At 38.1% G+C, this 14,788-nt stretch overlaps 1 protein-coding gene across 3 annotated transcripts in view; it reads right to left on the bottom strand.

The window, feature by feature from the left end:
- CKAP5 (cytoskeleton associated protein 5) overlaps window positions 1-14,788 on the bottom strand; it is a 115,090-nt gene that overhangs the window by 72,078 nt on the left and 28,224 nt on the right. For all 3 annotated transcript variants that reach the window (XM_045290889.1, XM_045290891.1, XM_045290890.1), the window contains exons 2-4: window positions 4,715-4,830; window positions 2,718-2,911; window positions 737-943 (exon numbers count right to left, since the gene is read on the bottom strand). In XM_045290889.1, the coding sequence (XP_045146824.1) occupies window positions 737-943; window positions 2,718-2,911; window positions 4,715-4,771 (458 nt within the window). In that variant the 5' untranslated portion in view covers window positions 4,772-4,830. The remainder of the gene's footprint in view (window positions 1-736; window positions 944-2,717; window positions 2,912-4,714; window positions 4,831-14,788) is intronic.

The following is a 14,788-nucleotide window of genomic DNA, read 5'->3' as shown; positions in this document are numbered from 1 at the left end:
AGACCCCAGACGCTATATCTTTTGATAGCCAGGCACCATCAGCTTTCTTCACCACATTTGCTTATTCACCCGTTTTGTCTTCAGCAGTTGTGTCGGGAAGGTGAGCATCATAGAATGCCAATTTACTAGAAGAAAGTATTCTTGTGTTGAGGGAGTACTTGAGTGGAGGCCCCTGATTGGGATTTTAACAGCACATTAGATTCACTGCCTCCTGAAAGAGATCTCATTCATGAAAAACTTCACTGTCAAACAGCAAGAGTATCTAGAGTGGAAAATAACTTATTACACAAGTTATTCTCTATTTGCAGTTGTTGTGTTTCTGTTTAAAGACCTAAAGCATTTGCTTCTACTTCACTAAAAGGGCAACGGTTTACTTTAGCCAACACTTCAAAACACAGAAATTCAAATTTAAGAATAGCAAGAGAAAAGAGTTGTTTAACTGAAGAGTGCTTTTTCAAGAAAAGGTCAATTTTTAATTTGAGAAGCCAAAAATACAGCATTCGTCTTCATTAGGAAAGAGTTTAGATAAAGCAGCTATACAACACACTTAAAAGACGGAACTGCTCAACACCAAAGTACCACAGCAGAAGAATGGCTTTTCCAGGTTGCCTTACTGGTGCTTGTGGCATATCAAATCCAGTCCAGCAGTTTCTAGTCCTGCCTGAACAGGAACCTAGTCTCAGATTCAGAAATCCTAGTTATCAGCAGCACTATGGCAGTAAGGACAAGCTCTTACCTTAAGGCCTTCCTCAGCGTCTCTATGCAGGCCACAATGATCTTGGGGTTCTTGTTATCCAGACCTTTGAGGAGCTCTTCTTGCACAGCCTCTCCTTTTTCAATCTCGATGTACATTAAACAGATCTCTACGCCCAGCTCCTTGGCTTTGGCTTTAGGCTGGTTGAACACTTTGCTTACAACGCCTGATACAACTTCTCCTGTTGTTCTGTAATTTAGATTATAAACGGTAATAAATTATAACAGACCACCACAAAAGAGCAAAAATTACACATTCATGGGAAGTGCTAGAAAAAGGTTATGGAAAAGGAGGTATACGTGCTTTACTAAATGGTTAGTAATAAAGTAAACAAGTAAAAAAAAAGACATCTCTAATTTCTTATTTATTTTCAAGTACATTTTAAAAAAAACTTTAAGCAAACCATGAAAATTTAAGACATATCACAGCCAAAAAAAAAACAAACAAAAAACTGGTGGGGGGAGAACGGGGAGGAAGGGGGAACCGACCGCAATGATTGACATACAACCCTCTACCCCAGGGGGACGAACAACAGAAACATGGGTGAAGGTAGACAGTGGATGGTATAAAACATGAAAAGAATAATTTATAAATTATCAAGGGTTCACAAGGGTGGAAGGGTGGGGGAGGGAGTGGGAAAAAGAGGAGATGATACCAAGGGTTCAAGTATAAAGAAATGTTTGGGAAATGATGATGGCAACATATGTACATATGTGCTTGATTATAATTGGCATATGGATTGTTATAAGAGCTGTAAGAGCCCCCAATGAAATGATTTATTAAAATAAAAAATAAAAAAATAGAACTAAGATTCAAATATTGTTATATGTATTTAAAATCCCAGTTTATATATGTTTAGATGCATAATTCCACAGATGGAGAATTCAAACAAGAAAGCGAAAATCTCCTTAAATCCTACTTTTAACTATTAGAGGTCCAAGTTTTCAGATCTTTATGTATTCAGATAGACAGATAAAAGATATGCAGATATATTTCACAAAAGTAGGATTAAAAAGTACTTGCTTAAAAACAACAACACTTTCAACAATTCCAGGGACGAACTAGGTTTGTTTTTCACAGAGAGAATAGATATACACCTTTCATGACAAATGGCTGCTCTTAACTCCCTGGTCCTTGGCTAGCATTCACAGTACTTTTATGACTTCTAAATTACATGAAACCTGAACTTCCAGGAATTAGTGGAATCGAGTGGTTGGGATTGCATGCAGCATTTGTCAAACACCAGCTTCTGATATCAGAAGAAAACAGGTAAGTCTTTTTTTTTATCGTTTTATTAGGGGCTTTTACAACTCTTATCACAATCCATACATACATACATCCATTGTGTAAAGCACATTTGTACATTCCATGCCCTCATCATTCTCAAAACATTTGCTCTCTACTTAAGCCCCTGGCATCAGGTCCTCATTTTTTCCCCTCCCTCCCCGCTCCTCCCTCCCTAATGAACCCTTGATAATTTATAAATTATTATTTTGTCATATCTTGCCCTGTCCTACGTCTCCCTTCACCCACTTTTCTGCTGTCCGTCCCCCAGGGAGGAGGTCACATGTAGATCCTTGTAATCGGTTCCACAGTTAAGTTTCTTCAGTTAATTCTGATAATTCCTTTGCTGATAACCTCAGTTTCTCCTAAAAGAGACTGGCGATTTTCCAGTTTAGTTTAGAATCGCTTCCATTAAAAAGGCTCCAAAAGGAAAATCACTTGCTCATTAAGCCTTGAGGTAAAAGCTCAAGATCTGATTCCTAATTTTCCCTTTCTCTATAGAGATTCCCAGACCATTTAGACATGAGTAGATAAAAACAGAATGAAAACCAAGGCTCAAGCTGTTATGAAAGTATGAAAATGAAATATTTCAAAGGTGCTACAATCAATGTAGCACCAGATGAGTTTTGTTTTGTTTTTTAAACACAGATGAGCTTTTAGTTAGAAAGAAATGACTTACTTTCCTGCGACATGTGCATTTTCAATATAAACAAGCGCAGCTTCTAACCCTTTCAATTGCACCACAGCATTGGAGTCAGTCACAAATTTTTTGATCAATCCTAAATATTTGGACCATTCTGGGCTCTTTTCATCCTTTATTTTCTGGAAGATCTTCAGGGCCTCTTCATACCCACTTAATCTTGCTTTCCACAGCTAAAAGAAAAGCAAAATTTTGAAGCAAAAAAACTTAATGAATGATATCATTGCCTAATGTTAATTTGAGAAATGGTAAAAATGACTATACCAAACTGGGCAACTTGAACAAAGAATCCAAGATTGGAAGTAAAAAAGGAGTTAAAGAAATCCAAATAGATTTCAGAAAAGGTTAACTAGTTAAACATGTCTTATAAGTGTGTAATATTTATTATACTCTACCAAGGCCATCTAAAAATCATAACATAATAAATGACAAACAATAAGTAAATGTTCAACAGTAGGGTAATAAATGGTCAAAAGATTTTTTTAATCCAACAAAACATGCTAGATCACAAAGCTGTCCCCCCACAGTAACCAATTTAAAAAGCGTTCAAGAGATTTAGCTATTTTGCCTGCCCTTTCTGTGAGAAAAGATATTTACCAAAAAGCTTTACAGCAGCTATCTTTCAAAATACGTTCTAAAATTCCCTTCCAAAATTTTATTTGCTGCTAATTTTGATACTAATTAGAAAAATTGAGTCGATTACTGTTCATGTGGCCATTGAAGAGGGAACATGTTGATTACTGGTACGACATTCAATCCAGCTCACTAATTAAAAGGAGTGGCTTTTAAAGTTATATGGGTCTGGATGACAAATTTCTGCTCTACATATGTAGAGCTTTATGCATACAACTGTGTAAATCAATACACCTAACTATATTTTAGCAACATAAATCTGAATAGTGAACAGTAGGGACATAAATGGACTCAAAACAAACTAAAAGAAAGGCTAATGATAGAAAATATGGCCGTGGATATTGGTGGTGGTTGAGCAATATGGTTGATGGATGGAGATGCAACTGGTTTCACTGAACTATACAAGTGACAAATGTTGATTCAGCAAAAGTTATGTTACCTCTATTTTTTTTTATAACAACCAACAAAAGCAAAAAAACAGCCAGTAACATAAAAAAGTGAAGAGTTCATCTGAGAACTTTAGGAAAAAAGTTAAACCAACAAGAATGAGGTTTTAAATATACTGAGTAGTAAATATTTTTCTTAAGGGCAACTTAAAATAAGGGGGAAAAGCAAGATAATTTGGAAAACTATTAAGTAATGAGTGAAATCAACTTGAGAGTTGAGAGGAAATAATGATGAAATATACATATATATATATACGATCAATTATTTTTTGTTAACTTAAGATAGAAAGAATAAGAAAGATCAGTAGTTTGAGAGTAGGTATTAATCTTACAGAGTACTGGCATATTGATTACATAAGCTAAAATAAGGTTCAAGTTGTATGGCTGAATATAGAATATGAGTACAACTCTATATAAAAATTTTCTTTGCAATGAATACTAAGTTCTCAGCTACTGAATTGTTTGTGTGCGTGTGTATGTATGTATGTATGCGCACGTGTGTGTGTGTGTGTGTGTGTGTGTGTATATATATACATATATATATATATATTAGGACAATACAAAGCCAGCCAGTTAGTACTATCGGTGCGGTACTGTGGGCTAGCTTGTTGGGAGGCTAACCACAAAGTTGGTATTTCACACGTACCAGTCACTCTGCAAGAGAGAGATGAGGCTGGCTGCTCCTGTTTTATTATAAAACAAAAAAAACCCAAACTGTTATAAAATAATTTTTATATATTCAACATGATTTTCGCTTCATTTATACACCTTTCTTAGAACTCTTTTCCAAAAATTTTTTAAGGCTTGAAAATTTCATTTTCCATTGAGTTAGAAAACAATGACAACCTGAGTGACAAGCCAAGACACTGACACCAAAATGTGAGTCTGAAGCCTTACCTTGTGTTCACATTTCTGATCAACCGGCAGTTTTAGCCACTCACTGTCATCTCCCATGGTGCTTCCAATTTCTCCTTAGAATTAAGAGTAATTCCTGGCCAGATAAAAATAGATGCCTATTAAATAAAAAAAGATACCTATTAACTCCAGCAGTCAAGCACTCTCTTAAGACAAAGTGATCTTTGTGAGCTCATTAGTTTATCATACATGCATGGGCTATACATTGTGCTGCTAACTCCAAGAGTTCATCAGTTCAAAACCACCAGCTGCTCCGTGAGAGAAAGATGAAGCGCTCTACTCTAGGAAGCAGTTATGGTCTCGGAAACCCACAGGGCCAGGTCTCCCTGTCCCAGAGGGTTGCTATGGGTCAGAATTGACTTGATGGCAGTGACTCTGAGGTGTCTTGGTCAACTGTTAACCTAAAATCTCTTTAGGAAGTAACCCAGAAAGTCTCTGTATTTTCTATCTAGGTCAAGTATGTATGAGTGGGCCTTAAAAAGTCTGCGGGCAAATGTAATGAAAAGGTAACAGAATTTCCCATGAGCTTTTTGAAGACCCTGTGTATATAATTATCATCAGAATAGTGTTATAAAATATAAAATCTCCAAGTGAACTACTCCTAAATTTTGAATTCAAACCATTTTTAATTAGTGAGGTTTATAGTTAACATTCCCAATTACATGAAAGATAGATCTTCCCCCCATTTTACACACTCAGGTCACAGAGGTTAAAAATCTTGTTTCTTTCCTATCAAAATGAGGGAAATATCATAGACAAAGTTATACAGTCAAATAAAGATTGAATTATAAATGTTTCTAGGAATAAAGCAAGCTTGTACTTCTCTCCAGAACCCTCAATGTGAAATTCCAGCAGTGGGCTTTAGAGTGGGAGCCACACGGAAAGCCAGCAAGGACCCTAAAGGTGGGGAATCATGATGGTGCAATCTCAGATGGAGACGACACCAGCCAGCACCATAAACTCATCACCAGAGTGTGATGCCACGTTCATAGCAGCTCTATTCATAACCGAGGTTTGAAAACAACGCACATTTCTTAAAAGGAGACTGAGTAAAATAGTGATGTACTCAGAGCACAAAGTCACACCGCAATGAAAATAAATGAAGCATGCAAGTGCGTCTCAAGCATTATGTAGTTAAGGACCAACTTCTGCCTATCCATTGTGTACTCATCTGTGTACAATACAGTAACAATATTTCTCCAAATAAAACCCCAAACTCCCTGCCATCGAGTCGATGTCGACTCATAGCAATCCTAAAGGGCCCCTGTGGGTGTACAGGACTGTAAATTCTTTTTGTAGTGTGGTAGTGGTGGTAATAGAATGCTACCATTTGTCTCAATGGAGAGAAAATGTTTTGAGAAACAATGTACAAATGCGCTTTACACAATTGATGTGTGTATGGATTGGGATAACAGTTGTATGAGTCCCTAATAAAATGTTAAAAAAAAAAGAATGCTACCATTTGTATTAAAAGTAGACATACATAAACATACATATTTATAAACATGTAGATGCATAGAATTGCTCTGAGAGGATACATAAGATAACGAACAGTGATTAACTCGGGTGGGGAGAGGGCTAAGGGACTGGAGGCTGACCTCCAGGGGGGATGCTTACTTGCTTTCGTATTTTGTATGACTTGAATTATTTTACCATGTAAATGTGTTCATTCTTCAAAAAGTAAAAAAGTAGTAGCAGTCAAAGAAACTGGTGCCGAACAGAGCAGAGACTCCTCAAGCTTGAGGGAAGACTGTAAATTCTTAGGGGAGTAGGATGTCTCATCTTTCTCCTGTTTTGTGGCTGGTGATTTAGAACTGCGGACCCTGTCGTTAGTCACCAATTCTCAATCCACAACTCCACCAGGAATCCTCACGATGACTACATCTATGTACTTCAAAAGTTACCCAGATGATTCGAGTGTGCACCTAGAATTCAAAACCTCTAATGTTACTCTCCTGGCAAAAATGTGAGCTGCATCTATCCATTCCTCAAGAAGAAACACTTCATGGAAGCAAGATAATGTGAACAATCATATTTGTCTTTTTCTATGAGTTCACATGGGATACAGTTCCCCCTCTATTGGCTCTCCTCTATTCAGAAACATGGAGAAAAACACTATCCAAGTTAACTGTCTTACATAAAATTCAGATGCCATTGTGTTATCTTTTCTGAAATGGCACCTGCTACTGTATTTTGCTACTTGATTTGCTTGCTACGTGCTTTTGCTTCTTTCTACCCAAAGATGGGCCTGCTCCATACCACATTTCCCCAGTCACTGAGATAATTTCCCAGTCACTGGGCACAGTGTCTATCTGTGCTACAAGTGACACCAGGGGCTCTTGGTCTGTCTTTGTGTTTGCTTTCTTTCAGGACTGATATACTAAGAAAAGGCCTTCTCCCTTCATTTTCCCACACAATTCGTTTAATATAAAATTAATTTTAGACTTTTTAGCGTCTACTAGAAACTATACACAAGATATATCAGCTATGAAGCATTCGCCAAAAAGCTGACCTGTCAAGCCCACTGCAATCTGAGGATTAGACTCTTACCCATACCATTCCTGCATCCGTTTCTTTCCTACCTTATTCCTTCTCTCCACGGAATAAAGTAAACTTTCTTGAAGTTTACTTTGTTTTATGCCATAGTCGTATATCCTCAAAAATTTGCTGTGGCTGTCGGTGAGCTTTAGAAAAACGTTATGCTGCTTGTAGTCTTTTGAAAAATGATGTTTGCTATTGTTGAGACTATACACAGAATAGATTCAAATGCTTTTCTATGTACAATTCAATGACAGTGATTACGTTGAGTTGTGAAAACATTCTCTCTTTCTGAATTATTCCTACCTCATGAACATAAACTCACTGTATCCTGAATTTCTTCTCTTGCAAGTTCCTATTGTCAATTTGTTCCCATAGATTTCCACAGATCTTAAAAGAACACAATGTTCAAGGCACACACTTGTTGTTGCTGCTGTAGTTGGGTGCTGTCTAGCCAGTTCTGACTCATGGAAACACTGCCTACTCCTGCGCCAGCTTCGGTTATTGTCAGAGTGGAGCCCATTGTTACAGCCACGGTGTCAACCCATATTTCTGAAAGGCTTCCTCTTTTACACTGCCCCTCTCCATTACCAAGCATGGTGTCTTTTTTTCCAGGGACTGGTCTCTCTTAAAACATGTCCCAAGTACGTAAGACAAAGTCTCACCATCCTTGCCTATATGGTGCATTCTGGCTGTCTTTCCAAGACAGATTTCTTCTTTTGGTAGACCATGATACTTTCAACAATTTTTGACAGCACCATAATTCAAATGCATTGAATTTTCTCCAGTCTTCCTTATTCAATTTTCACATACATATGAGGTGAATGAAAATACTATGACTTGGGCCAGGCGTGCCTTACTCTTCAAAGATACATCATTCTTGCTCTTCAACACAGAGGTCTTGTGCAGCAAATTTACTCAGTGTGGTTCTGTGCTTGATTTCTTGACTGCTGCTTCCACAAACACTGTGACTCCAAGCAAGATATAACCCTTTAGTCTTTTCTCTGTCTACTGTAATGCTACCTATTGGTCAAGCTGTGAGGATCTGGGTTTTTACATGCAGTCCTTGACCTTCATCAGCCAGTGCTTCAAATTCTCCTCACTTACAGCAAGTAAGGTTCTATCATGTACACATTGCAGATTATTATAAGCTTTTCCTCCCATCTTGCTACCACATCCATAGCTTCTTGGATTAGTCTTCATTAGCTAAGATAAACTATTATTTGGTGTTAAGAAGAGTTCTGGGATATTTTTGGTTTAAAGATTATCTCAGTAGTTCATCCAGCCTCTATGGTGGTAGAAAATCTGGAATCTATGAAAATTTGAAATACTGTTAATTTCCCCCCTTTTTCAGGATTCTTTTGTAGGTTCTCCCCTTTTCTACCTTGCCCCAGGAGGTTCACTGCACAGGAATCTTGGGTCCAGAGGACGGTGCTCCACTCCCTCCTGGCTCTTGCTGCTAATGAGATGCCTCATCTGCAGATTCTTTGATCAGAGGGTCCATTAGTGGTACCATGGCACCCTCCAGTTCTACTCTCATGGCAAGGGTAGAAGTTTTTCAGGATGGAAATGAGCCACACACTTCATTCTGTCAGCCTATACTCCTGACTTTTCTTTTTCCTTTGTTGCTCTAGGACAGTGGTTCTCAACCTGTGGGTCGTGACCCCTTTGGGGGTCGAATGACCCTTTCACAGGGGTTGCCTGATTCATAATAGTAGCAAAATGACAGTGATGAAGTAGCAACGAACATAATTTTATGGTTGGGGGGGTCATCACAACATGAGGAACTGTATTAAAGGGTCACGGCATTAGGAAGGTTGAGAACCAGTGCTCTAGGCAAAGAGAGACTCGTAACTACACCCTGAATGACTGCTTACAAGCGTTTAAGACCCCAGGCATCATAAAACAAACGAATAGGTAGAACAGAAGCATTGAATATGACAATAGGTCATTAACTAGTATGTCCCATGAAATCATGACTTTAATTCTCCAAACTTCCCACTAGGTGTTTGGTTGTACAGAAGCTGTCTCAGAAGCTACTCCCCAACTCCTGGCACCTGCCCTTTACCACTTTGTAAATACAAGGATCTTCAAAAATCAGAGGGAAAATTAAATGAAAAGATGATGGAATTTTTCCGTGAACTTTTTAAACCCCCTCGTATCTTACAATTTTTCCCTACTTTTCACACACATACAATTCACTGATAATTACATTTATTGGCTTTATAACCCTACCCTTAATCATTACTGTAATTTTTTCATCACTATCGAATGAAACTCAGCTACCCCATAGACAATGCCTCCCCCTTCCCCCTACCTTTGGTAACCACCTAAAATAATATTGGGTCTCCATACATTTATTTGCCTTTTCCTGTTTTGTTTTTTTCCTTCTTAATGTAAGGTACATCAACTAATATCTTTTTATGATTTTTTTTTCACTCAGCATAGTCTTCTAGTCCCACACATATTGTAGTTTGTATCAAGACTTTATTTCTCCTTACTGGCTGAGTAGTATTCCATTGTATGTAAATACCATATTTTGTTTATCAGATGTTGAGCATTTATTTGGTTTTTACCCTTTGGCTATTCTGAATAACGCTGCAATGAACATCCAAGTACAAGTATCTGTTTGAGTCTCTGCTTTTAAGTCTTTGGGGTATGCACAAGTGGTCATATGGTTGGTCTGGTTAGAGTTTCGTAAAGGACTGCCACACTGTTTGCCATGAAAGCTGTACCATTTTGTATTGGAACCAATAGAGAAGGGTTCCAATTTCCTTATATCGTCTGCAGTTTTTGGTAACTTTTTCACTCACTATTCTTTTGGGAAAATTTATCCATGTGCTCTCCAAGTTACAGAAACTTTACTCCAAAGGTAAAAGAAGATTCTGAAGAATTGTACGGAAGAAAATCATTTCATAAGCTATCAAATTTGGATCACATCAAGGCTGCCTCGGAAGGTACTAACACAACGGGGAAATCAAACCTGAAGTCTATGACAGTCTAAATGAAAGCTGGAACTAAGGGTAGCAGCAGTGGCTGGATTTCAGAGATACAAGAAGGTAAAACAAATGAATGTCATTACTGGTGAACATAGGTTAGAAGAGAGGGACAGACATGAAATCTTGGAAAAGCAGAGTTGGAGACAGATGATAGGCAAGTGTGTACAAGTAGATGGCAGTTGGAGAGTCAAACCTGGAGCTCAAGAGAGAACTCTGGCCTGGAGACAAAGTCTTAACAGTTATCAGTAAACAGATGTAGCAAGGGACAACAGCACTTACGGAAGGCATACAGCCATGCACATTGCTTGGTAGACAAAAATGATCAATAAATGCTTTAGGGAAGGAGAGAGGGAAAAAGGGCAATCTGTCACAAAGGAGTAATCGTCTATCAAATTTTAGTTTCTGCTAATAGACAAAATTTTTATAACCTCTATTTCTGTCTACCAATCTAATAAAAAGAATGGATTCTGTATCTATAACCACTACTAAGTTGAGGTGAGACTGTGTAGAGCTAGGTACTTGGGTGATTGATTGTCCATTGTCACGGCATGCGCTCTTACGTAAAGGGAATAAGAGTTCTCTCCCTCAGGGGCTGTGTAGAGTTTAAAGGAGCTAGTATAGGTAAACGCTTAAGATTGAGTACCTGGCATCTGGCAAGGACTCAATAAATAGTAGCAATTTATTGTTAATAGTATTTGGCATTCTCAATTAAAAAATGTTTATTTCACTTACAAGTTATAGTTTGCTTTGTTTTATAATTTTATAGGATTAAAACAACACAAATAGCAAAACCAGAATTTAGTGGGATATTTTATTCATAATGGTCATTTGAAATTATTAGTGCTTACAAAAGTCTATGGAAAAATGCATTATCTTTTAATTCCATTTTCCATGAAGGTTTGAAGGCCCCTCATATAATTAATAGTAGACATAAACCAAAGCTTTGGAAACGCATAAAATATACTATATGTGTATAATATATAGACTGCTTATATGCTTATTAGTCACTTCACCTTCTTTACTGAGATCTATGCTCTGACCAAATAAAGGACTTAAACTGACAAGTGTCTCCAGTTGAGGCAAGACCCTGTCCCTCTCTCTTGCTCCTTCAAGTAGAATACGGAATTCACACTATTCACCTTGTACTTGGTCTGAAGTCTAGAAAAGAGGGGTTTTCTTTTGGTGCCACAGTCATATTGACACAGATGGAGCTTACAGAATAACAAATTTTTTAAATATATAAAACAAAATACTTTAAGTTATAGAAATTGGAGGAGACGAGCCAGGCAGGGTGTAGTGCAGCAACAATGAAACATACAACCTTCCTCTAGTTCTTAAATGCCCCCTCCCCCCGCATCATGAGCCCAATTCTACCTTACAAATATGGCTAGACCAGAAGATGTACACTGGTACAGATAGGAACGGGAAACACAGGGAATCCAGGACAGATGACCCCTTCAGGACCAATGGTGATACCAGAGGGTGGAAGGAAAGTGGGGTAGAAAGGTGGTACTGATTATAAGGATCTACTCATAGCCTCCTCCCTGGGTGATGGACAACAGGGAAGTGGGTGAAGGAAGACATCAGACAGGTAGGATATGACAAAATAATAATAATAATTTTTAAATTATCAAGGGTTCATGAGGGAGCAGGGAGGGAGGGGGAAAATGAGCTGATATCAAGGGCTTAAGTAGAAAGAAAATGTTTTAAGAATGAGGGCAACAAATGTACAAATATGCTTGACATACAATGGATGTATGTATGGATTGTGATAAGAGTTGTATGAGCCCCGATAAAATGATTTAAGAAAAAAAGGATTACAGAGATTAGTATGTTAAAACATAGCTACTATAATTTTAAGGTAATGACAAGTCAAGATATCTTGAGATATTTTATCAAATTTTATGATGTTATTATGCAAGTAATTTCTGCTGCTGATAAAGCCATAGGTTCTTCTAAGATTAATTGTAGGTTTAGTGTTCTATGCTTTTATGTTCTTAACTAAACCAAAAAGCCTGCAGCCACCAAGTCAATGCTGACTCATAGCAACGCTAGGAGGTCAGGCTTCTGAGGCTTTGTAAATCATTATGGGAACAGCCTCATCTTTCTCCCCAGGAGCGACTAGTGGGTTTGAACTGCCAACATTACAGTTAACAGTCCAACGCTCACCCGAGAGCAGCACCCAGACTCCTGTTCTGAACAAAAGGAAATTGTGGGGAGAAGTCAGACACTTGCTGCCAGACTGCTGTCTCATCCCACAGCAGGGCTGGGCCTACTCCCTGCTGCTGGAGACAATAGACTACCTCTCTCTGGAACCTGGGGCCATTAGTTTGGTTCCCGAGGGCGGAGTTCGCACCCTACTGATAATGGTTCCCATGGAGACCCAGAGACCACCCTCTCATTGCTGTGTAGCCTATAGTGCAACCCCTCCCTGTGATGTATGTCTCTACCTGTAATTAGTGGGCTGGATTGCCCCCAAAAGGTATATAGGTGTGAGTCAGCAGAACCTCTCCCACTCTGACCCTGAGCTCCTTGCTGCTCACTCCCTGGTCACTCCCCTCTCCCTTGTTCCCTTTCCCTCCTTCCCTTCCCCCTCTCCACGTGGACCACCAAGCTGGGCTGAGGTGAGCAATGTTGCTATGTATCATGCCTGACTGTATTATTGTATTATCTCTCATGCTCTCGATGACTTTAATATAATGCTTATATATCTCAACCGTACAATTGTGCATTACTGAACCCAGAAGTAGTATTACTGAACCAGTGAGTTCAAGCAGCGGGTGGGGGCTGGTTCCCTCACCCTCCCTCAGGATCATTTTTATTTTTTTATTTAATACTACAGGAAATGAAAAATTTCAGTTAGAGGAGTGATTCTCAATCTGTGGGTAACGACCCCTTTGGGGGGTCAAACGACCTTTTCACAGAGGTCGCCTAAGACCATTAGAAAACACAAATATTTCAAAATATATAATTACATATTGTTTTGTGATTAATCTCTATGCTTTGTGTTTAATTATGTTCAATTTGTAACAATGAAAATACATCCTGCATATCAGATATTTACATGACGATTCATAAGAGCAGCAAAATGACAATTTTGAAGTAGCAATGACAATAATTTTATGATTGGGGGGGTCACCTCAACATGAGGAACTGTGTTAAAGTGTTGCGGCATCAGGAAGGTTGAGAACCACTGAGTTAGAGGTTAATGAAAATAAAGATGCAATTATTTTTACATTCATATTCACTCACTGCCATCCAGTTGATTCTGATTCATAGCGACACTATATAAGGCAGAATATAACTGGCCCTTTGGGTTTCCAAGATTGTAAATCTCTATGAGAGTAAGTTTCATTTTTTTCCACCTGAGGAGCAGTGGGTAGTTTCCAAATGCTGAACTTGGGGTTAGCCATCCAATGAGCAACCTGCTGTGCCACCAGGGCTCCCCCTGAATTAAAATACCAAGCCTAAGTCTTCAAATTCTGTGCTCACATAAAAAGTTTCCTAATTTTCAAACACTTTAGGGCACTAATTCTCTTTATAACAGGAGTTAATGCTAACCCATTAATAGCATCTCATAGTTTCAAAATTGCTTTAGTTGAGATATTAGTAAAGAAGGTATTTAATTATTTCTATATATTTTACAGTTTGTATTTTATAATACAAATACAAGCTCATTGTTATGCTACCTCATTTTGGTCTCTTCATTTTTATTTTTTTAATTATTCTTAGTTATATGGCTCTTACTATAAGTAAAATTATTCTTAGTTATACTGCTCTTAATTCCTTGTAAGCAAAAGCTTGGCCTTATTCATCTCTGAATCTTCATAAGTCTCAAAAAAAAAGACAAACAGGTATTATTATCTTCTTTTTACATATGGGGAAGTAAAGGATCAGTGATGTAAAGTGTCTTGGCCAAGGTCACTTAAGTAGGAGACTGATCTAGTAGTTTTCTTCATTTCTTAATTGTGAGATTCCCACAATTTCTTCACATATGGTTTCTAGACATGTAGATGAAAAAATGTTTCTACTTTACAAATAATAAGACTTTGGTGGCCACGCTATTTTACTAAAGTATAAAGAGCATATGAAGTTATACATGAAAAACAAGTATATTTGCCCCAAAGGGATAGAAGTAATTTAGAGAAATTTAAAACATAGTTAGCTGAGAAAAGAGAAACATCCCTAATCAGTAACTGCCAAATAATTAGGCCTAATTACCTTCGAAGCCTTGTGCCCTTTCACAAGTGAGAAATGACCAGCGTTTTAATTGTGCTGTGGGGTTATCCAACAGTCCAACTCTCTCCCGTGGCAACAACCCTTGTTCTGCTAAAAGTTGGCTCTGCCAGTTGAAAAGGAAACTTTTTCTCTGAGATTAACAAGGAATAAAGAGTGGTAGACTATGAACTCTATGATTCATATTGGATCTTGCCTGGTCTTGGCACAAGGGACTCCATTTTGAATCCGGCACCTTCTTGGTTCTCAGAACTCACCTCTCATGGGCCTCCCTCACATCGGC

The sequence above is a fragment of the Echinops telfairi genome, unplaced genomic scaffold, assembly GCF_000313985.2.
Source record: "Echinops telfairi isolate 266 unplaced genomic scaffold, ASM31398v2 ScPeMD7_60;HRSCAF=208, whole genome shotgun sequence".
Taxonomy (NCBI): Eukaryota; Metazoa; Chordata; class Mammalia; order Afrosoricida; family Tenrecidae; genus Echinops; species Echinops telfairi.
Note: the sequence above shows the minus strand (reverse complement) of the source record. Positions and strands in the feature narration are given on the sequence as shown.